This window comes from Sceloporus occidentalis, unplaced genomic scaffold, assembly GCF_023333645.1.
Source record: "Sceloporus occidentalis isolate IW3139 unplaced genomic scaffold, rSceOcc1.0.p SCAF_22, whole genome shotgun sequence".
NCBI lineage: Eukaryota > Metazoa > Chordata > Lepidosauria > Squamata > Phrynosomatidae > Sceloporus > Sceloporus occidentalis.
In genome coordinates, this window is record NW_028317002.1 from 14,473,501 (window position 1) to 14,497,799 (window position 24,299).

Genomic DNA, 24,299 nt, shown 5'->3' on the forward strand with positions numbered 1-24,299 from the left:
ATCAAATCTAGGAGTGTGAGTGAGGTGCTGGCCACCATAGGAGGGAGCAGCGGGAGAGGCAGTGTTGCAGGAGTAACACACATACACAAATAACAGGCAAGGGGTTATCTAGAGCAGTGATTCTCAACCCGTGTATCCTCAGGACCCACATTTTTCTTTGGTCATTAAGTCGCGACCCAAAAATAATTTAATTTCCAAAACATTATATTTGATTCCATAAAACAACTTGTGCAGTATTCCACAGATATCTATCTATCTATCTATCTATCTATCTATCTATCTATCTATCTATCTATCTATCTATCTATCTATCTATCTATATATATATATATATGTCCTGATGAAAGTCTAATAAATAGACTGAAACGTTGATTGGAAAACTGCAGTTTCTGGAGTGATTATTTAAAGAAGTCCCTGGAGTGCCGGTAACTATTTTTGGATGTTTTATGATTTGCTGTTGCAGCTACTTGGCACCGGGCTAAAAAGGTGGTGATTGGTGTGCAATTGTTAATTATATATATTATATAATATATATATATATATATATATATATATATATGTATTGTGACAAACCCTATAGCATGAGGGCCATACATGTCACTTTTAGGGGTCCTAAGCACAGTCCTCTAGGGCAATCAGAGTCAGGAACAGTAGCTTTGAACAAAACAGCGCTTTATTTTAACCGCTTAACCCCTTGGCTGCTAAACCATTTCCCACCCTGGTGCTAAGCTGGTTTTCGGCATTTTGGTGCATCTCACGTTTAAACGCGTTTAGAAGTACATTTCTTGGGAATAAACTATACCAGGGGTGTCCAACATGCGGCCCTCGTGACCTCGAGGTGCGGCCCGCGTGAGATCGGCAGCCAGGATCACAAGCCCTGCCGCTTACTTGTGGGAGGGTCTATTCTCTGCTCCAGTCCTGCCTCCTCTGTGTGGAGAATGAGGGAGGCCGCGCCCCCTGCTGAAGTCTGTGAGCGGCATCGAGAGCTGTAGTAGGTAAGGGGGTGGGGGAGGTTGTTTGAATGAGTATGCCTGTGAGGGAATGAATGTGTGAATGAATGAGTATATGAATGAATGAGTGTGTGTATGATAGCATGGATGTGTAAGTGCTGGAAACTATCATGCTAAGTCAGACAGTACATGCTGAAACCTGGCTAGCTGCCCCCCTTGTGTATTGATGTTGCCAGCAGTATGGGGTTGGCACTTACAGCCACCCTGTACCAGCATGTACTGGCTGACTTGGCATGATAGGAGTGTGATTGCTAACAGCTAACAGCAATCTGCTAACAGCAATCACAGTCCCATCATGCCTAGGTTCCAGCATTTACTGGTTGCCTGGGTATGAAAAGAGTGTGTTTGCTGTTAGCAATCACACTCCTATCATGCCAAATCATATTGTTGATTTTTTTGTCCAATTGTGGTGTGTTACTTTTAATAAAAGTGTGGTTACACACTAAAATTGGACAAAAATTACTGGTACAATGCCCAGCCAACCAGTACATACTGGAATCTGGGTATGCCTGAGATTGCTGTTAACAATAATAATATATATATTTTTTGTACAATTTTGGTGCGCAACTTACTTTTATTAAAAGTATGTGGGGGGGGGTCATTTTCGGTTTTGGCTAAGTGAACCCTGAATTTTCGGTTTTGGTCCAGAATTTTCATTTCGGTGTATCCCTAAAATAAATAGAACTATTTCATTTTAACTTATCCAGAATCCTGAATTTGTAGTCACAAAACTTTCTAGGCCCAGAAATCAGTGAGAGGAAAAGTAAAGGTTTTGTGTCATTTACTTTATTTTAATCTGCATATCTTATTAAAGGCCATATTTTCACACAGTGAAAAATGAGTGCAGCCCTCGCATGGATACAATTCTGATGAAGTGGCCCACTGCAGAAAAAACTTGGACACCCCTGAACTATACAAACCATATATTGGTTTTTTCAGCACACCCAGCAGATTCCAAATATACCATTTTCATATGTGTATGTCTCATTAGTTTTACAAAATAAACCCAAAAAGGTGTAATTTTTCACTTCCGACTCAATAAAAACTAGTTTGTAATTTTATTTTTCTAAACTCTAATATCAAAAGCTGTGCTGCTAAATATTTGTAGTAGGTAACCGGTCTAAAATAAACAGAAATTGAGAACAGTAGACTGTGTTTTTCTAATATTTTATTGCTAAAAGTTAAATTTATTAGACTATCACAAAAGACATCTGTCACGTCACAGCGTACAAGGAAACACCGAAGTCAGGTAGGACTCCCAAAGGATAGTCCAGAGAGCAGCGGTCAGGATACCAGAGAGCAGGAATGTCGTGGGAATAGCCGAGGTCAGGATACTGGAGAGCAGGATAGTCATGGGAATAGCGGAGGTCAGGATACCGGAGAGCAGGATAGTCGTGGAATAAGCCGAGGTCAAATAACAGGTAAACAACAAGAACGCGTACTACCGACATAGGCACGACCATCAGAAGGCAATGTCTCTGAGTTAGGAAGTGTCTTAAATAGGCACAGGAGTTTAGGCACTAATTGGAGATTTCCCGCCAAATATTCAAAGTGCCGTTACGTCACTTCTTGCGCGGCCATCTTGTATTTGGCGATTTCGTAATCTCCCCATATAAGTCGAGGTAGTAACTGCCGGCGCCACTAGGTGGCGTGAAGAAGAACGAGTCCGGACTCCAGAAGAGGACCTGTCTCCCGGGTGCAGCTGCTGGGAACGCAGCGTGGAGGTAAGTGGTCTCCCCCGTCGTGGCAGCGGCTGCCTCTGCTGTGCGGAGGCAGGGGGTCTCCCTCTTCCACACTGAGATACAGGCATCTAAGCAGCATGCCCCCATACCTCTTTAACTGACAATTGTCAGTTTGAAATAAAGTTGCGCGGTGACGTCATCGCGTCATTACGCCCGACGTCACCGGCCGGATCGGGTGGTCCCGGTGATACCCTTCAATATGAGGGGCAGATCGCCGGGGTAGGTGGTGATGGAGGTCCACAGACCCCCATCAAGGTAGGGTAGTGCTAGCGACGGCATGGTGCCGTCATTAGCACCTGACTGGGACTGCTAGCGACGGCACCATGCCGTCGTTAGCAGTCAAGAGGTTAAACCCCAAAAAACCAAATCATAAAAAGAAAACCTAGCTCCCAATTGGAGCCCTCTCTAACTGAACTATGCTGGTCCAGACTGACCAGCCTAATCACCCACTACCTCAACCTCCCAGCCAGACCCAGCTACGCCAGGCTCTGGAAAACCTCCCCCAGACAACACACAAAATGTCCAGGCAGGTATTGCCTCACTTGGCTCAGGGATTGTCTTCTTCAGGGCCTCTCCTTGCCCTGGGAGCACAGGGAACTTCCTCTTCCCCCAACAGTCTCCCTGAGAATCAGGCTCCGGGGATTTTTAATGCTGAGCACCTGTGCCTGATGCCGGCCTCAAAAATCCTGTACTGGATCCTGCAGACTTCTAGCCTCCTGGAAAAGGCGGCATGGATTTTCCACAGAATGGGGGAATGGAGCATTGGCCCACCCTGCTCTCCAATTGCTCCACCCCAGGGATCCATATTTACATCCTTGATAGCACCTGTACCCAAATGCCAAAATAAGCACCTCCCTGGGGTTTACACCGTCACAATATATATATATATATATATATATATGCACTTTTTAAACAGCAGCAGGAAGGGGGAGGAGCAATCAGAGAAAACATTTATTCAGCTCCCACTAGGAGCAGACAGCGACCGCAAAGCAATCAAGCAACTTGCTTTGCGGTCGGGGAGTAATAATAAAGTACATGTCGGACCGGAGGCTGCCTGATGGCCCTGATTTTTGTGGCCGCAGTCTTGATAGCCTGCGGCTCGTGGATTGCCGCTAGAATGTGTAAGGCAGTCCCAGGAAAGTGACATTTTCCCGGTATGCCTCCAGTCCGGCCCTGACCCTTAGCGACCCATGAGTTGAGAACCACTGATCTAGAGTGAAAAGGACTTTGGGGAGCACTTACAAATTGGCTGGACAGGATAACACACAGGATAACACTGGACTTGATCCCTTGAAGGAATATTACCAGCTTTACCCTGCATAGATTCAATCCAAAGTCTTGTTACAGTAACATATACAAAGCTCAAAGTTCATCAAAATGTAATTCCAAGCAAAGATCTCAACAAAAGAAGAGCTGGTGAAATAGGAACCAGTAGATGATTTCCAATCCAAGTTCCTCCTTGATACTTTTTTAATGGAAGACAACACCACCTTTTTCTGTTTCTTGCAAGAGACCCACAAATTCCTTACAATAGATTGTACTTGTAGTATTTTTCTTCAATGGCAAATCTACAATAAGGTATGTTCTGTTAAGGGAGCCTTAAAGGACTTTGAACAATCATGTTTATAGCTAGAATAGAACTAGAACTAATTCAGAGATTATAATGTAAGTACACGTTAGAGTCAGTGTTTTATGGTTTTTTTCACAAATTGTAAAAATCAACTGTGAAGGGCAGCAGTATAACTTGTATCATTTCTGGTCTAATGAAAGTTTCTAGTAAGTAGCAGGAAGCAGAGAGAGAATAATATGGTTTTATACTAATAATTTGAATGAGGTCAGCAGCTAAAGAAAGATAATTCCCTTGTAGACCTACATAACAAAAAATAAAAATAGCATTGAGTAAAAATAATGCTGCAATACAGAATATGAGTTGGCAATCTTTCAAAGCAGAAATAGAAAGCAGATTTTGCCATAATGCTGTACATTTATCATGAGTATGTGGGATTTTTACTTTATTATTCTGAAAGACTCTTCAAGTTTTACGAGGCCCTATTTTGAGTATCATTGTAAGTATGTGAAAATAAATTAAGTGTTAGTTCAAAGATTTGAGTTTTCTGGTTGTAAATCAACAAAAATATAATGGCAAGATTTTTTAACATAAAAGTAATAAAATCCTGTAGTGCTTTTATCTGTGTCCATTTGTCTGCTTTGGAAAATGGCATACTGTAAATGTACAGATTATTGTGTACATATGAGATGATTCGCAAGTGGATGGCAGTAGTAACATGTATTTTAGCATTCACTGTTCTCTTCACATTAAATGAACAGGACACACCCAGACATACCATTTGAGTCAGAATTTAAACAGCAAAACAGGTATGGCTGACATCTGAGAGTTATGTACTGTGACGGGAATCAGGAACAGCAGCACGCAGCCAAACACATCTCAAGTGATCACCAACCAGAGGTAAATTACATGTTCATTAAAAGGCTATTGAGACCTTAAACAACATCTCACAAATTCTTGGGAGGGCAGGATGGAATAGAAAATGCCTCTGGTCTGTAGCAAATCATAGTAAGATGTCTTATCAAGCTGGCAGTAACCATCTCACTTTTACAACCAAGTCCACCTGGCAGGTAAGGTCTAAAGATGTATTGCTCCTATAAAAGAGAAAATACGATTTCAGAATAGAATTGAAAATGACAACATTTGTTGAGCTACTTGCTCTTTTTACAGAAGCGTGGACCTCTGGAAAGCAACTTAACTATGCAATCTTTGAAGGGGTTGGGTACATGATGTATTATACAAAAGAATAAAAGAACTTGTTTAGCAACTAAAATCGGGAAGCCAGGATTCTCTAGAAATAAAAATTAATAGCAGTCTCTTCCTCATAGCCATTGTCTAACATGGAGCTATTTTGTGTTTTATTATCTCTGTATTCACTAGTGTATTATGGTAATACGTTTTACTTTTTAAAATATGGGGTAATCTTTCATATGTAACAAAATCAATTCTTTGTCAATTAGAACACTCACAAAAATTACAGACAACAAAGTTAGAAATTATTATGTTCTAAGTTGAAATACTCAACTTGGGTGGATTTTCACAGTGTTTTAAGATGAGCATAGGTGGATCAATCAATGCTTGTTTGTGTTCTATGTAATGTGCTAATTTAAGAGCCATTTATAAGAATTTGGGGAGATGTGAAGACCAAAATGCTGAAACTGTGCTGTAGAAAAAGCCCAAAACACTGGTCTGCAGCTAATCTATTGTTCTAGTTGGTGTAACAATGTTAGGTTTGTCAGATCAGCTGTATAACACTAGTTGTTTGCAATCCTGAAATTCCAAGGGGCAGTTTGGGGCTCATACTACAAATGACACATTCTGTATTAACTATTATGGCTACAATTTATACAATATCAAAATAAGAGCAGAGCATATTTGCTTAAGTATAATCAGCTCAATCTGATCAGTTCTATTAAATCCCATTATGTATTTGATTTTTTGCTGTTTTTTTCTTTGATTGGTTCAGTTGAAAATGGTGGGACTATACCTCTAGTTTATGCTATCGGTTGAAAAAGTGTCTCTTCTTTTAAGTATTTTCAAGAATTCAGTAACTCTCTACATCAGAGTAGAGTAAGCACTCTTGAGAAAAAAATCCATGGAATGCTTTAAATGCCAGTTTTCCCTTTCTCCATCTTCCTTCCTCCACTTAGGCAGACACAAGGGCCATTTTGGACAGCGAGCCATGGGCATCTATACTTGCAACTGATTATTACAATTGCTGAACAATGTTGTCGTTAATATCACATGCATAATCTTGATTACATTATATTCATCCCTCTAATGGACATACGATTAAGAACAGATATTTTCCCCCTTCACTAATATCATTTTATTATTATCTGACATATCTGGCTGAGGTACAAACTGTTGAACTCCCCTTTGGTGCAAGAGGAAAATAGGGTTAACATAATCTGCATGCATATTTCATGTGGGTTAATGCATGCCTGAAATTTAATCATCCAAGTGGCATTTGAGAAGGTGTGTAGATTATAAAATCCAGGGTGTCTCGCCTCACCTCACCATTCCAGACACCATATCATGTTTACCTCCAATGAATGCTAGAGATATACATCCGACACGACACAAATAATTTGTTTATTCAGTACCGAAGTTAATGGTTTTGTGCTGACCTTAGGTATATCATTAAGGTAAAAAGAGAAATAAATTAAACATAATTATTCCCTCGCGCACCTTATCAGACTTTAGTCATAGCTTATTTATAATCTGCATTGAAATAGTAATAGAAATAATTAATCAATTCTTATGTATATTTCATGCAGAATCCTAGGTGGATGAAAAAGAGCAGCAATGAACTGGGGTGTCTATGAAGCCCTGCTGACAGGAGTTAATAAGTACTCCACTGAATTTGGGAGACTTTGGCTTTCCATTGTCTTCATTTTTCGAGTCCTGGTATATGCAGTGTCAGCAACTCGTGTCTGGGGTGATGACCAAAGAGATTTTGACTGCAATACTCGCCAGCCAGGATGTACCAACGTCTGTTATGACTACTATTTCCCTGTTTCTCACATTCGACTTTGGGCACTGCAGCTCATCTTGGTTACATGTCCTTCTCTGATGGTTGTTATGCATGTTGCCTACAGAGAAAATCGAGAGAGGAAGCGTAAAGAGAAATTTGGGGAAAACTGTGATAGACTTTACAAGGATATTGGCAAAAAGAGAGGAGGACTATGGTGGACATACCTCCTTAGTCTTTTGGTCAAGGCTACGGTAGACAGCACATTTATATATGTCTTTTATCGGCTGTATGATAACTTTTTCCTGCCTAGATTGGTGAAATGTCCTCTTGCCCCTTGTCCTAACATTGTGGACTGTTTTATATCTAGGCCTTCTGAAAAAAACATCTTCACCCTTTTTATTATTGTGACTTCTGCAATCTGCATAATTTTGAACTTAGTGGAAGCAACCTACCTTATTGGGAAAAAGTGCAAAGAAAACATCGATGGAAGTAAACAGAAAAGTTTTCACGAAAGAATTGAAACAACAGCTCTCACTAGTTGCTCTGTTCACAGGGAAAATAAAGATTCCAAAAGAGCAGGAGATACTCATAATGAAGTAGACTGTAAGACGTTGACCACCAAAGTTAGCACTACATCTTGCAAGAAGACAAAAGATAAAAATGATGAGTGACATTTCCATTGCTGTTGTGTCAGAGAAACACACCTGACTGTAAATATTTAATGCAAATTCATTTCAAATATGTTCTTATGCCATTCACAAGTCAATCCCAAGTAACATTTTAGGAAATCCGAAATAAATCCCCAAGGATGGCAACACAACAAATTTTCAGAGAAAGAAACATATTGTATACTAATACCGTGCGTGATTTCAATTTAAACTTGGGTTTTCCTTAAAGACTTATGTGGTCTTGTAGATTTTTGGCAGACTAGTCATATTGAGGCAGAGGTTCTACTTCAGTTGTCTAAGGTAAAGACAAATAAGTCAATGGGGTCTGATGGGATACACCCCAAGTTATTAAAAGAGCTTGGGGGTGTACTAGCAAAACCGTTGACTGATTTATTTAACGAATCATTGGTAACGGGAGTTGTCCCAGGGGATTGGAAAGTAGCGAATGTTGTGCCCATTTACAAAAAAGGCAGTAGGGAGGAGTCGGGCAACTACAGGCCAGTTAGTCTTACATCTGTAGTAGGGAAATTAATGGAAACAATGTTAAAGGAAAGGATTGTTGAACATCTGAAGTCACATGGGTTTCAAGATCAAAAACTACATCGGTTTACCTCAGGAAGATCATGCCAAACAAATCTTATTGATTTTTTTGATTGGGTGACTAAAGTAATTGATCAAGGTGGTGCAGTAGACATTGTGTATCTGGATTTCAGTAAGGCCTTTGACAGTGTGCCACATAGAAGACTTATAAATAAACTGCAATCTCTGGGTTTAGATCCCAATGTTGTTGAATGGATTAGGCAGTGGCTGAGTGGCTGAGGGTTGTAGTCAATGGCGTATATTCAGAACAAGGTCTTGTAACCAGTGGGATACCTCAGGGATCTGTACTTGGACCCATTCACTTTAATATTTTTATTAGTGATATTGCAGATGGTCTTGATGGAAAGGTATGTCTATTTGCTGACGACACAAAAATTTGCAACAGGGTTGATGTTCCTGGAGGAAGAAGCCAAATGGCAAATGATTTAGGTAAACTGGAAAAATGGTCAGAGCTGTGGCAACTGGCACTTAATGTGGATAAATGCAAAGTAATGCATCTAGGGCAGGGGCGTCCAACATGCGGCCCTCGAGGTGCAGCCCGCGTGAGATCGGCAGCCAGGGCAACCCGGATCACAAGAGCCCTGCTACTTACCTGTGGGAGGGTCCTTTGTACTGCTGCACAGAGGAATCGGAACCCAGCAGAGTTCACGTGACATCACATGACTCTGCTCCAGTCCTGCTTCCTCTGTGCAGTACAAGAGAACGCAGAGGGAAGCCGCGCCCCCTGCTGAAGCCTGTGAGAGGCATCCAGAGAGCTGCAGTGCAGGTAAGGGGGTGGGGAGGGTGTTTGAGTATGCGTGATTGAGGGAATTAATCTGTGAATGAATGAGTGAATGAATGAATGAGTGTGTGTGTGTGTGTGATAGCATGGATGTGTAAGTGCTGGAACCTAGGCATGATGGGACTGTGATTGCTGTTAGCAATCACACTCCTATCATGCCAAGTCAGCCAGTACATGCTGAAACCTGGCTAGCTGCCCCCCTTGTGTATTGATGCTGCCAGCAGTATGGGGTCTGCACATCACTTACAGCCACCCTGTACCAGCATGTACTGGCTGACTTGGCATGATAGGAGTGTGATTGCTAACAGCAATCACAGTCCCATCATGCCTAGGTTCCAGCATTTACTGGTTGCTTGGGTATAAAAGGAGTGTGATTGCTGTTAGCAAACACACTCCTATCATGCCAAGTCATATTGTTTAATTTTTTTGTCCAATTGTGGTGTGTTACTTACTTTTAATAAACGTGTGGTTAACACACCAAAATTGGACAAAAAATACAATAACAATATTAATTTATATATGATTGTTGACCGCAATCACACTCCTATCATGCCCAGCCAACCAGTACATGCTGGAATCTGGGTATTCCTGAGATTGCTGTTAACAATCATAATATATATATATATATATTAACATTGTTATTAAATGTTTTGTACAATTTTGGTGTGTAACTTACTTTTATTAAAAATGTGAGATTTTTTATTATTTTTAAAGGTGGGGGGTCATTTTCGGTTTCGGAGAAGCGAACCCTGAATATTCGGTTTTGGTCCAGAGTTTTCATTTCGGTGTATCCCTAGGATAAATAGAACTATTTCATTTTTACTTATCCAGAATCCTGAATTTGTAGTCACAACACTTTCTAGGCCCAGAAATCAGTGAGAGGAAAAGTAAAGGTTTAGTGTCATTTACTTTATTTGAATCTGCATATCTTATTAAAGGCCATATTTTCTCACAGTGAAAAATGAGTGCGGCCCTTGCACGTATAAAATTCTGATGAAGTGGCCCACTGCAGAAAAAACTTGGACACCCCTGATCTAGGGCAGAGTATAGAATATTTGATACTGTCCTAACCTCAATGTGCGAGGAAAGGGATTTAGGGGTAATTATTTCTGAGAATTTAAAGGTAGGTAGACAATGCAGTAGAGCAGCAGGTAATGCTAGCAGAATGCTTGGTTGTATCTCATGCCGTTGTACAGGTCACTGGTGAGACCTCACTTGGAGTATTGTATACAGTACTGGAGACCATATCTCCAGAAGGATATAGATATGTTGGAGAAAGTTCAGAGAAGGACTACTAAAATGATTTATGGATTACAGGATAGACCTTACCAGGACAGGTTAAAGGATCTTAACCTATATAGCCTGGAAGAAAGACGTGACAGGGGGGATATGACAGACATATTTAAATACTTAAAGAGAATCAACAAGATAAAGGAAGAGAGTTTATTTAAAAGGAGAAATACTACCACAACAAGAAGACATAGTCATAAGCTAGAGGGGCAAAGGTTTAATGGTAACATCAGAAAACATTACTTCATGGAAAGGGTAGTGGACGCATGGAATAGCCTTCCAGCAGAAGTGGTAGATGTTAATACAGTAAAGGCATTTAAGACAGCATGGGATAGGCATAAGGCCAAGCTAGATATAGGATAAGGGCAGGTACTAAAGGAAAGTACTCAGAGGTTGGGCAGACTGGATGGGCCTACTGGTTCTTATCTGCTGTCACTTTCTATGTTTCTAGTCTGAATGTCTGTAGGACTACTAATTGAACTAGGGTTTGCATGCTGGTTAGAGTCTTTAAGTATTTTAATTGAAGTCAAATCCATAGGTGCACGTATTGTTTCAAGTGATCCTCATGACAAATTAAACAGTGTTAGAAAAGCAACATGGTTTCAAAAATATATAGTACCAGGTATTTAGAGTATTTTATTAAAAGGTAGCAATCCACATAAACTGAGAAAAAAGGTAGACTTTTAGAGACAATTTAAGTTTCCAATCTTAAACAGGATATGAACTTAGTTATAAATAAAGGAACATAATACATATAAAAGTAAAAGCAATAGGTAAAAGCATACACAAGCTACAACACTCTATGGCAGGGGTGGGCAATTAATTTTCCCATGGGGCCACATGAGAAATTGGAATGGTTTTAGAGGGCCAGACCTCTACAAACTACAAACTCCGAAGCCTTGTCCATTTTGTTAACTTATGTGCTGTTTAATAAAGTTATTCAAGCCTACGTCATTGGTAGAGGTGCTTGAATAAGTAAGGCCTGAATAACTATTAGCACAGCACAGAAGTGAACAAAATGAACAAGGCTTCGGAGTGCATACCGTATTTTTCGCTCTATAAGACGCACCTGCTGATAAGACGCACCTAGATTTTAGAGGAGAAAAAAAAGGAAAAAATATTTTGAGCTAAAAAATGGGCTAAAATATTTATTACAATAACTGAATAAGCTATGAACACAGTAAGACACACGCAGTAAGACACACACAGACACAGTAAGACACACACAGACACAGTAAGACACACACAGACACAGTAAGACACACACAGACACAGTGAGACACACACAGACACAGTAAGACACACACAGACACAGTGAGACACACACAGACACAGTAAGACACACACAGACACAGTAAGACACACACAGACACAGTGAGACACACACAGACACAGTGAGACACACACAGACACAGTAAGACACACACAGACACAGTGAGACACACACAGACACAGTAAGACACACACAGACACAGTGAGACACACACAGTAAGATACACACACACAGTAAGACACACACAAACACAGTAAGACACACACACACAGTAAGACCTCCCTCCCTAACCCCCCTTCTCAGTATCTCCCCTCTAACTCCCTAACCCCCCCTTCTCAGTATCTCCCCTCTAACTCCCTAACCCCCCCTTCTCAGGATCTCCCCCCCCGCCCCGGTCACTTACCTTAAACTCCTGTGTTGGAAGCGTGAGGCGTTTGTCTCGGGTGCCGGCGCTTCACTGCTGAACGCCGGCGTCTGACGTCATATGCCGGCGCCCAGCGTAAAGCGCCGGCACCCGAGACAAACGCTTCCAACACAGGAGTTTAAGGTAAGTGACCGGGGCGGGGGGGGACACCGGACTCATTGGTGAGTCACCAGGACACTCTTTGCGGGCCGGTCCGAGCTATTCAGCGGGCCGGATGTGGCCCGCGGGCCGTGCTTTGCCCAGGTCTGCTCTATGGGAATCCCACTATCCCACAAAAACAATGGTATAAACAAAGGTAATGGTGGTGCGACCCACCATCTGTTAGTGGAGCGTAAAATAAGGACTCACCCTGTATAAGGAATATTCTTTTAACCCTATACAGAGTGAGTCCTTATTTTATGCACCACCATTACCTTTGTTTATAACATAATACATAATACATAAGCTAGTGATGTGAGATAATGATAAATATGTGTCACACTAGCAAACGTCTTTAACATCCATGTTCAAACAGGTACTTATTACATCAATAGGGGATCTTACCCAGCTCAGAAACCTAAGGCACATTGGAGGGTTGAGAATGTAATGGTTAAACGAGGGAGGAGAGAAATTAAATGTATCTTTATTTTGGATGTTTTCATCTCCCAAGGTCTTAATAAAGATTTTGAACTTTGTCATTTCCTTGAAATGCTTTGGAGCATTTTATTCTTTTTGTTCTCTTTATTTTGATTTTAATTTCCTTTTTTAATTTGTGGTTGAGTATATATCACTGTAAATAATGTTAAATGAAACATTCACTCTATTTGTTTTATTCTATTTAATTGTGTGTCCCAAATGTTAGAGAATCCTCTTATATATGATTTAGTATTATTAATCTTTTATACTTTTTGTTAAACTAGTTTGTCTCTTTAATAACTATTTTGTTTAGGTTATGTACTATTATGTTTTATGCATATTTCTTTTTCTTTTTTACATGAACCATTGTACTACATAACACAACTTCTTGTTTGGTTTTTATACATATAGTTTTGCTATTATGAGTTCTTGTTGTTTTAATAAAACACTTATTGAGATTGTATAACATTTTATCATTACTTTTGGTTCTTGTGACCCTGTACATATGTTTTTGGTCTGTTTATACTTTGGTGGACTTTGGGTCCTGTTTTTCGTAGGACTTTAAATAGAGTGAATAGAAAGATGATTGTTACATGCTGAAGAAGCCAATCACTGTGAATTATGTTCATGGAGCAAAGTCATCATCAAGAAGATGGAGACCAGGGAGAGTACAGAAAGCTGCAGCCATCACCAGCTCAATCTAATAAATCACACATGCTTGCATGGATATTCCTTCATTCTTGTGTGGTTGTGAAGTATAGATTTTTCTGCTAAATCATCATTCTTCATCCATAAAAAATGTGTTCGTCCCAAAATTGTACCCTATATTCCTGTAATCCATACCACAGATTCACTATTCTCAAAACCTGGGAAAAGGAATACTCTTTACTACAATCAACTGCTTTTATGCACACTTGTAGCAAGTTGTGCCAACCAACAGAAATTGGAATCTTTCCTTCTTATGGATATTTCCAACGATATGCAGGAATTTCACAGTCCAATGGCTACTTTTGTCACCAATATTTACAGTATCTCACAAAAGTGAGTACACCCCTCACATCTTTGTAAATATTTTATTATATCTTTTCATGACAAGACTGAAGAAATGACACTCTGCTACAATTTAAAGTAGTGAGTGTACAGCCTGTATAACAGTGTAAATGTGCTGTCCCCTCAAAATAACTCAACACACAGCCATCAATGTCTGAACCTTGGCAACAAAAGTGAGTACACCCCTTGTGGAAATGTCCAAATTGGGCCCAAAGTGTCAATATTTAGTGTGGTCACCATTATTTTCCAGCACTGTCTTAACCCTCTTGGGCATGGAGTTCACCAGAGTTTCACAGGTTGCCACTGGAGGCCTCTTCCACTCCTCCATGATGACATCATGTAGCTGGTGGTTGTTAGAGACCTTGTGCAATAACCAGGAGTTATTGCGCAGTAGCGGAGTTGGACAGGGCCTGGTGGAGAGCGAATGCACTCTCCAGGGTGTTGAGCACCTAGGGTTGTGAAGCCACATACCAGGGCTCGGACATAGCAGCTGATGTTGTACTGAACAAAGCAAAACTTGGTGATATCCTGCAGGCACCCTGGAGCAGGCATCAGGCATAGCACTAGAATAATGTGCAGGATGCTGCAGGCTGGGAGTAGGGAAGCTAAGCAGAGTAAAAGCAGAAACATAGCAAGCAAATGGGACAGAGCGAGCAAATGCGGACTAAGCAAGGAACAGGGAATGGGAGACCAAGCAAGAAATATAACCAGACAAGACATACATGTACAGGACACAACAGAGGACAGGGAACAAGGCAAGGAACACAGGGGATGGAGTAAGGAGCCGGAATCCTCAGACGCTTCTCCTTTAAGCAAGGATATCTTAAACTGGAACATGGGGAGAGGAAAGAGGAACTGAAATCCTCAGATGATTCAGGGAAAAGAGGGCAAAGGTACATAAGAGACATACACACATGAATACAGGAACTAGCCTAGGACTATAAGATAACAATTGGAGATTCCGTCACATCATATGGCCATAGTATGCTTAGCCCACCACTACGCCAAAGTACTTTAATATTCTGTGGGTCCTAGTGCTAAACCCTGTCTACTGAATCACTAATAAGCTAAAACTAAACATTAAATATACACAGAATAGAGAAGAACATACCTTTAGACTGCAGACTGCTTCAAACATAACAAACGAGTGGGGCACACCTTATAAAGGAAAGAGAGCTGAAGCAAAGAGCAGAACAGGGATCAAGGAATCAGAAGCACAGAAGAGAGCATATGGAAAATCCAGGAATGGATTACAGCCAAACATGGGAACTGACCTTAGGCCCTTACACTTCTTTAGCAAGGTAGTGGTGGTCTTGGAGGTGTGTTTGGGGTCGTTATAATGTTGGAATACTGCCCTGCCGCCCAGTCTCCAAAGGGAGGGGATCATGCTCTGTTTCAGTATGTCACAGTACATGTTGGCATTCATAGTTCCCTCAATGAACTGTAGCTCCCCAGTGCTGGCGGCATTCAAGCAGGCCCAAACCATGACACTCCCACCACCATGCTTGACTGTAGGCAAGTGACACCTGTTTTTGTACTCCTCACCGGGTTGCCACCACACACGCTTGACACCATCTGAACCAAATATGTCTATCTTGGTCTCATCAGACCACAGGACCATGTTCCAGTTATCCATGTCCTTAGTCTGCTTGTCTTCAGCAAACAGTTTTATACTACCTCCCAAAAATTCATAAACATCCTACGAAGCCCCCTGGTAGACCCATAGTCTCTGGCATTGAGTCCCTATCTTGTAAATTATCTGAAGATAGGTTTCTACAACCGATTGTTAAAAATTGTTTTAGTTACCTTAAAGATACCACAAGCATCCTTAGAACATTAGAAGAGGTATTGGCAAGAATATCCCACATCTTTCTTAGTCACAGCAGATGTCAAATCACTTTATACAATAATTAATTTAATGATAAAGGATGTGAGGCCGCTGATAATTTTTTAACCAATTCTGGGAAGTTTAGTGATACACAAAAAGATTTTGAATAATAACTACTTTTGGTTCGGTGACAGCTTTTATTTACAATTATGCGGCACTGCGATGGGCACTAGGTTTGCCCCCAGCTACGCTAATTTATATATTGATGATATATTTTTTATTTGGAGAGGTACAGAGGAAAATATTTTAACTTTTTTAAAGTATCTCAATTCAAATACTTGGGGAATAATACTCACCTCAACATATAGCCGCAATCAAGTACATTTTTTAGACATGGATACTTAAGTTGGAAATGATCAATTAAAAACTAGAACTAAAAAGGTGGACGTCAACAGCTACATTGAGCAAAAAAGCTGTCATTTCTCCCTGTGGATTTCGAACATCCCCAAATCCGAATTTGCCATGATGGAGATCTTTTAACTAAAGCTTGGGAAGAAGCAGCCAAAAGAGACAGACAAAATTTAATACACAGTAATATTCAAACTCACACACAGGATTTTAACAAACAGATTCATTTTATATGTAATTTTAGTTTTAATAGTCACCGTGTCAAAAATATTTTTAAAAGGCACTGGTCTATTTTACACAACTTAATTACATGTTATTCAAGTAATGTCATATACCTTATAAAATGTCCATGTAATAAGTGTTATATAGGTAGAACCACTCATCCATTGCATACCCGTATAGAGGAACACATTAGCAACCTCCCGCAGATGCCGTCGGACCCTGCGCATGCGCAGGCCACTCCAATGATAGCCGACCATTTACTCCTGTGGCAGTATACACATGTGCAGGCCATTTCTCCATCTATTTGTGCACTTGGCTTGGGGCAGGGTTATCTGCCTGGGGCCTATTTTAGGGCTCCTTAGCTGTCCACTGGCTGCCTGTCAAAGAGATTCATTGCTTGTTCTCTGGGCTCTGCTCGTGCTTCTCACGGCTATCCTGACTTCACCAATCCTTGACCTCGGCTACATCTCACGGCTATCCTGACTTCTCCAATCCTTGACCTCGGCTTCGTTTGTGGACTGCTATACCCGTGTCCCAGACGCCTGTTCTGGTTCGTGTCTGGGTTCTGCACTGTGGATCCTCAGTTACTGATCCTGACCGTTCCCGGCCGTTACACCATCTTTATGTAGAGCAATTATTTTCTATTTTTTCAGATCCAAATTCACATCTGAGACCTTGTAACACTAACAAGTCACATGACACCAGGAAGGGAAAATGGCTAATTGGGCCCAATGTGTACTCACTTTTGTTGCCAAGGTTTAGACATTAATGGCTGTGTTTTGAGGCATTTTGAGGGGAAACCAAATTTACAATGTTATACAGGCTGTACACTCACTACATTGTAGCTGAGTGTCATTTCTTCAGTGTTGTCAAATGAAATGATATAATAAAATATTTACAAAAATGTGAGGAGTGTACTCACTTTTGTGAGATACTGTATCAATGATTATAATGATAATTGTTTTATGTTGTCCACAAACTAAATGGTTTTCCGGTAGAGTAAATGGGCAACTGTCTTAATAAACTCTACTTAAGAACAGTATCAACATATCAACAGCTAAAACAGTCACATGGCTGATTTTGTCACCGAAATGTATCAATGAATATAATTTTTTGTGTTGTCCACAAACTAGATGTTTTGAGGGTAGGATAAATAGGCAACTGTCTTAATAAACTCTACGCAGGAACAGTATTTGAACCACTAAAACACACTGGGTTTTTAGTTATTGTTTTGTATTATATTGTTTTTAGAGGTTTTGCCTCTAAAAGCAACCCTAAAATAAATGAGGTAAATATATAATGCAGTCCCTGTATGTAAATAGTGAACTAGTATACACTACAATACAGCTTCTGCACACCATCCCACCCCAGTAAGTTTTCTGCACTACACCATTGAATTGACTTGCAGTATGTTAGATGAGCAACGATTGATTCACATTTCAACTCTCATCAGTCTATAACTGCTGCTACTGACAAGTTAAAATTGCATCAGTACACTTAGATATCTAATGTTTGTCCCTTCCCCTTGTAAATGCTGATTGGCCGGAGTGAAAATGTAAGGAAAAACCCCACAGGTTGTTGGACCTAAAAATCATTAGTGAGGACCCCCTTAAAGGGGCTGAAAGTCCACATTTGGGCTAATTTGGTGCTTATTTTTCATTTGGAATTTTGACATTTGGTCATCCTGGACACATGTCCTATTTGGGAGATCTTTGAAGCCAGCCAATTCAATTTACCATTATCAAACCATATATTTTTTGAAAACGTGACAACCCAGGTTATTTGAAATGGTGTTATTTTAAGTTTGTGGTAATGATTTAATTACAAATAAACAATTACTATCACAAACTTTGACAAAGGCTGGTGGTAGAAGTAGTGTATCCCTTGACTTGCATTGCTGATGTCAATGCATACGATCACTAGGCAGAAGGAGCAATTGGTCTCTCCTGTCCTCCAGTGACCTTCCAGTGGACATCTACCAAAAGGGAATATCTGATCATGTAACTGAATATTCCTTATGTAACAACATACCAGCGCTCACGCCAAGTATCATTACACACAACTGGTCCAACAGAAAGCCTGATCTTCCATGTACCATTATGTCCTAACTGGCTTCTCAGCACAGCTGTTAAGGACTTACTGGTATCTCCATATAGGTGTGATTGTTTTAAGGACACAGGACACAGGTGATTCTGGGTAAACACATACAATGCGAATTGGCTCACTTGTTGTTATCTATGGCCAATGGGCCACCCATGGTGACAGGCGAGTGTTCATTTAATAGATTTAAACCTCGGGAATATGAGACACAGGGACCAACCTGCGTCTGTAAAGGCAGTGTATATATTTGTGTATGGGCAGTGTATATGTCTGTATATATGGGCAGTGTATATGTATATATGGGCAGGCATGTGTAAGGGCAGTGTATATATGTGTGTATAGGCAGGTATATGTAAGGTCAGTATATACGTGTGTATATATATGCAGGTGTGTGTAAAGGCAGTATATATGGGGATGGATGTGTAAGGGCAGTGTATATGTGAATATGGGTAGTCATGTGTAAGGGCAGTGTTTATATGTGTTTATGGGCAGGCATGTGGACAGGCAGTGTAAATGTATATGTGTATGTACTGTATGTGCAGAGGTGTGTAAGTGTGTAATATATGTGTGGGTATGGGAAGACATGTGTAAGGTCAGTGTATGTGTATGTATATGAGCAGGCATGTATATGGGCAGTGTATATGTGATTGTATGGGCAGGTGTGTGTAAGGGCAGTGTATGTGTATATGTGTGCGTATTGGCAGGCATGTGTATTTGGGCAGTGTATATGTGTAGAGATGTGTAAGAGTAGTGTACATGTAGATATATGGGCAGGCGTGTGTAAGGCCAGTGTATATGTGTATATATAGGCAGGCATGTGTAAGGGCAGTGTATATGTGTGTATACGGGCAGGCGTGTGTAAGGGGAGTGTATGTGTATATGTGTGCGTATTGGTAGACATGCGTATATAGGCAGTATATATGTGTATATATGGGCAGATGTGTGTAAGAGCAGTATATATGTGTATATATGGCCAGGCATGTGTAAGGGCAGTGTATATGTGTATATACGGGCAGGAATGTGTAAAGGCAGTGTATGTGTGTGTATTGGTAGACGTGCGTATATGGGCAGTATATATGTGTATATATAAGCAGACGTGTGTAAGGACAGTGTAAATGTGTGTATATGGGCAGGCATGTGTAAGGGGAGTATATATGTGTAGATATGGGCAGGCGTGTATAAGGGAAGCGTGTATAAGGGAAGCGTGTATATGGGCAGGTCTGTGTAAGGGAAGTGTATATGTGTGTTTGTGTATATGGGCAGGCGTGTGTGAGGGCAGTGTATATATATGTGTTTATATGGGCAGGAATGTGTAATAAATACTAGATAGTATAAAATGGAATACATGTAAAATATACAGTATATACAGACTAATAAATGAGGTTGCTTGTGATTGTATCATTTAGCCTTACTTTACAAATCTTTTTCATCCTCACCTCTAAGTGGCCAATTTATGTTGTATTGTGTTGAAGGCAGCTGTAAAAGATCACTAAGAGAAAAAAAAGGAAGACAATGATTAAGGGAATGTGGTTTGATCTCCAAAACCTATACTTTAGTGGTATGTTTTAAGGGAAGACCATACTGGCAAATTGGTTAGTTTTATAAGCACTAGCTACTTTGTAAAATCTACAGTGAAAAACAGGTGTGGCATCAGGCGGCTGGCATAAAATGCCATGTCATAACCTACAATTGTATAACTATTGTTATCACATAAATGAAGCATAATGTAATGAAAAACAAAGCAAACATACTTTTATAGAATGTTTTGCTTCTTTACTGAATGCCACACTGAAAGAAAATATTTTTCCCAGTGGAATTGTTTTTTTAACCTTTTGGTTACACATCATACGCATGTGGTTCTTTTTCCTTTGCTCTGTAATAAAGAGTTAATGTTCTAGCATACAATGGAATTTCAGCACACACCTTTATCTGTCTTTTGCAGTGATTGGCTAAGAAACAGACAGATCCGGTTTCCTTCCCAAAGCAAGCAGAGAAAGCCTTTCTGTGTAAAAATACATTCTCTTATTCTTTTTTTCAGCTGCTTTTTGTCGCTAAAAACAATATTGAAATGTACCGCAGCTGACAAAGTTTCATGGAAATATCTTTCTGGACTCTGAGGCCCAGTGTCATCTTCATAGCTACTACATCAGAGATACGCGTGAGTTGTGAGGTAACATTTTTGTGTTCGATGCTTGACCACACCATCATGTTTCTATCTCTCACTTTTTGGTGGGTTAACTTTAGCCTTTGTTTTGTTCTAGAATTAGAATATCATACCTATACTGTCATGGGTAAATCGGATAAACAGGAGTTAATCTCTAGTACAGGTTTAGCCACCGTTTATATAATTATTTTATAATATAGTCCAATCTGGTGCAATTAAATAATTCAAGTGGCAAATCTAAAATTGATCATTTTTCGTTAATTGGCAAGTTTCTGCTGATTGCTTCATAATTGCTTCTATATTTTCTAACTCTGTATGATACATAGGACATTACATGATCTAAGAGTATATATACATACATATACATACATACATACATACATTTTTAAGAACTCTTATTTTGTTAATAAAGTACATAATTCTCATGTGATTCTCAATACCTTCTTTCTCAATGATTATGTAATACAGTGTTTAGAAATAACACTATCAAAGGGCTTGAATTGACTCAAATCCTATAGACCAGGGGTGTCCAAGTTTTTTTCTGCAGTGGGCCACTTCATCAGAAATGTGGGCCGCACTCATTTTTCACTGAGAGAAAATATGGCCTTTAATAAAATATGCAGATTAAAATAAAGAAAATTACACAAAACCTTTACTTTTCCTCTCACTGTGAAGTAACAAAAGACCCTCCCACAGGTAAGCAGCAGGGCCATTGTGATCACGGTTGCCCTGGCTGCAGATCTCATGCGGGCCGCACCTCAAGGTTTGGCGGGCAACGTTTGGCCTGCGGGCGGCATGTTGGACGCCCCTGATATAGACCAATATTTTTTTTACAATGGATTTTGTCACCTGTTAAGGATTTACTTACCAAATCACACATGGAGTCTTCCTGGGGCCATGCCTTGCAGTTTATACTGCAAGATATTAACCATATTGACCAAATATTACCTTCACACAAGCCTCTTTCAAAAAAGACCAATACAAAGTGTTGGTAAGTTATATACCACACATTCCATAGTGGATATCGCTAAGTATAAAAAACATTAACTGCTGTTCCATCATAGTTTCTTTGTGATTAAATATTTAGGATATTGTGTCTCTAGTCTTACTTCACAATCATCAGACATTTACTATATTGGAATAGTGTGCTCAAAAACACAATACAAATGAGAATTCTGAACAAGGATTTTTTAGGGTACTCAGATCAGACCTGAAAAACAATCCATTAAAAATATTAACACTACATACAGCTTGTAGTTTAAATTAGCCACCTATTTATATTGTTTGTAGATATTTGGCTTAATCCCTTAAAGATAATGTATGTAATATTTAGAGAGCCGTCAGTTTACTCCCCGGGATATAATATTACATAATATGTTGCTTCACCTCAGTAGGAAGATTTGCCCTGCAAACTATAATGTTTGGGACAGAAAAGTACGACGTTACTTTATAGAGAATGTAGAGATAATTATAAGTGGTATCTTTAAATAATTTTTTTGTTGTTTTTATCTTCACCTTACCTTTTAATTTACCCATATGAGATGATCTTAAAAACAGCAACACCATTACAAAAACAAGGCTACCAGGGCATTTTTCTAATATTAGAATATGTGTAATGTCTGTTTTGACCTTAATATCACATATATTAATGACTCATACTTATGTATTCATCTTTATTATGTACAGAATGAACTGGGGAATATTCCAAGGTTTGCTCAGCGGAGTTAGCAAGTTCTCCACTGCATTCGGCCGTATCTGGTTATCTGTTGTCTTCATATTTCGACTTTTAGTTTATGTGGTGGCAGCAGAGCGAGTATGGAGTGATGAGCAAGGGGACTTTGACTGCAACACCAAGCAACCAGGATGTACAAATGTTTGCTATGATCACTATTTCCCTGTCTCACATATTCGACTGTGGGCTCTTCAACTTATTTTAGTCACCTGTCCATCTCTCCTTGTAATAATGCATGTTGCCTATCGGGAGGACAAGGAAAGAAAATACAGGGAGAAGTTGGGAGAGAACTGTGGAAGACTGTATGTGGATACAGGAAAGAAGAGAGGAGGTTTGTGGTGGACTTATCTCATCAGTCTCCTAGCAAAAGCCTTGGTGGATTCTATATTCCTTTATGTCTTTCATCACATCTATGAGAATTACACTCTTCCAAACGTTGTCAAGTGCACCATTGACCCTTGTCCAAATATTGTTGACTGCTTTATATCCAGACCAACTGAAAAAAATCTCTTCACTCTCTTTATGGTGGTAACTACTGGTGTTTGCATCCTACTCAACTTGTGCGAGATGGGCTACTTGGTGTGTAAGAGATGTCACGAGTGCCTTACCCACAAAAACATGTCAGCCAAGGAGAAAGACAACAATGTCATTGTATATCTTCAAAGTCAGGAGATCTTCCATAACATCAATAAGATGAATGAGGAAATGGACAGACTGCATCCATGCATACATGTGACACCACCGGAGACTAAATTGTCTTGAGGAAGTCAAGTGACTGTCAAGACCACATATTTCTAACATAAATTACAATAATGATTATAAATAACAACCTCATCTCTTTTTTAAATGGACTATGCGCAAGGCAGAATCATATTTGGCAGTGTTTAAATTGCCTCTGGGGTGACATTTCTCTGCTTTCATGCTTCCCAAGTGTCATTTTATTTTCCTTAAAGTTTAAAGGTTGTGCTCATAAAATGGATATCAAATGTAATTGCAAGGATGACTTAAAACACTGAAATGTCAAAACCAGTTCGGTAAAGGCTCAACCTTTAAGGGCAATATTGAATATTTTATTAGCATATGTAATATTTTTATTTTGTTACAATAACCCAAACCCTTGTAAAACTCCAAGAAAGTCTTCACCTTGCTAATCCGACCTGCATATTTTAAATATAAACAGGATATCACAAAGTAAATGTGCTATCAACAATACTAGTAGAATAACTTAAAATACAGGTATACATTTTTCAAAAAAAGATTGGAACAAACAATTCTTGCTGCCACACATTTATAAAGCTATGATTTCTATTATTTTTAAATACATAAAAACTATTTTTTACATGCCATGTTGGAAGCTTTATATATCCTGTTTCAAAGTATAACAAACTTGTTTTATTTATTTGTTGCGGTGCAATTATTTTTATGTATCATTTTGAAAATATATTAGCAATGTTTTGCAAGAAATAAATACGTACATATAAGACATAAACCTTTTGAAACGGCTAATTATGAAAAACCTGTAATTAAAGGCTATTTTATATACATTACATTATCTACTATAGTTTATTTGCTCACTTGGCATTTTCTAATGTAATTTATACCATGTGGACCCTCTGTGTTGATTTCTTTATAATACAGCTTTTTTAGTATTTTCTTTATAATTGTTAATTGTTCCTGGATTTGAGACTTTACAGCAGAGTAAAATGCACACTAGATGGGACAAGTGGTCCTAATCTGCCATCAAATTATATGTTTCTCTTAAGCCATGTGACATCACACCACAACCATGTGTTTATGGACCTTGCTGGGACAGGAAAGGGCTTTCCGCAAACAATTGAAAGCATACAA

The 24,299-nt window shown here is 39.5% G+C and overlaps 2 protein-coding genes across 2 annotated transcripts; both read left to right on the forward strand.

Moving 5' to 3' along the window:
* Window positions 1–7,127: 7,127 nt before the first annotated feature.
* LOC149301091 (gap junction beta-5 protein-like) lies at window positions 7,128–7,967 on the forward strand. The gene has a single exon (XM_089484611.1). It carries the CDS (start codon window positions 7,128–7,130, stop codon window positions 7,965–7,967), a length of 840 nt encoding a protein of 279 aa, XP_089340737.1.
* Window positions 7,968–22,406: 14,439 nt separating this feature from the next.
* On the forward strand, window positions 22,407–23,213 carry LOC149301092 (gap junction beta-5 protein-like). The gene has a single exon (XM_089484612.1). It carries the CDS (start codon window positions 22,407–22,409, stop codon window positions 23,211–23,213), a length of 807 nt encoding a protein of 268 aa, XP_089340738.1.
* Window positions 23,214–24,299: the final 1,086 nt, after the last annotated feature.

Coding starts and splice junctions, on each gene's coding strand:
- LOC149301092 (XM_089484612.1), top strand. CDS start 22,407: ATGAACTGGGGAATATTCCAAGGTTTGCTCAGCGGAGTTAGCAAGTTC.
- LOC149301091 (XM_089484611.1), top strand. CDS start 7,128: ATGAACTGGGGTGTCTATGAAGCCCTGCTGACAGGAGTTAATAAGTAC.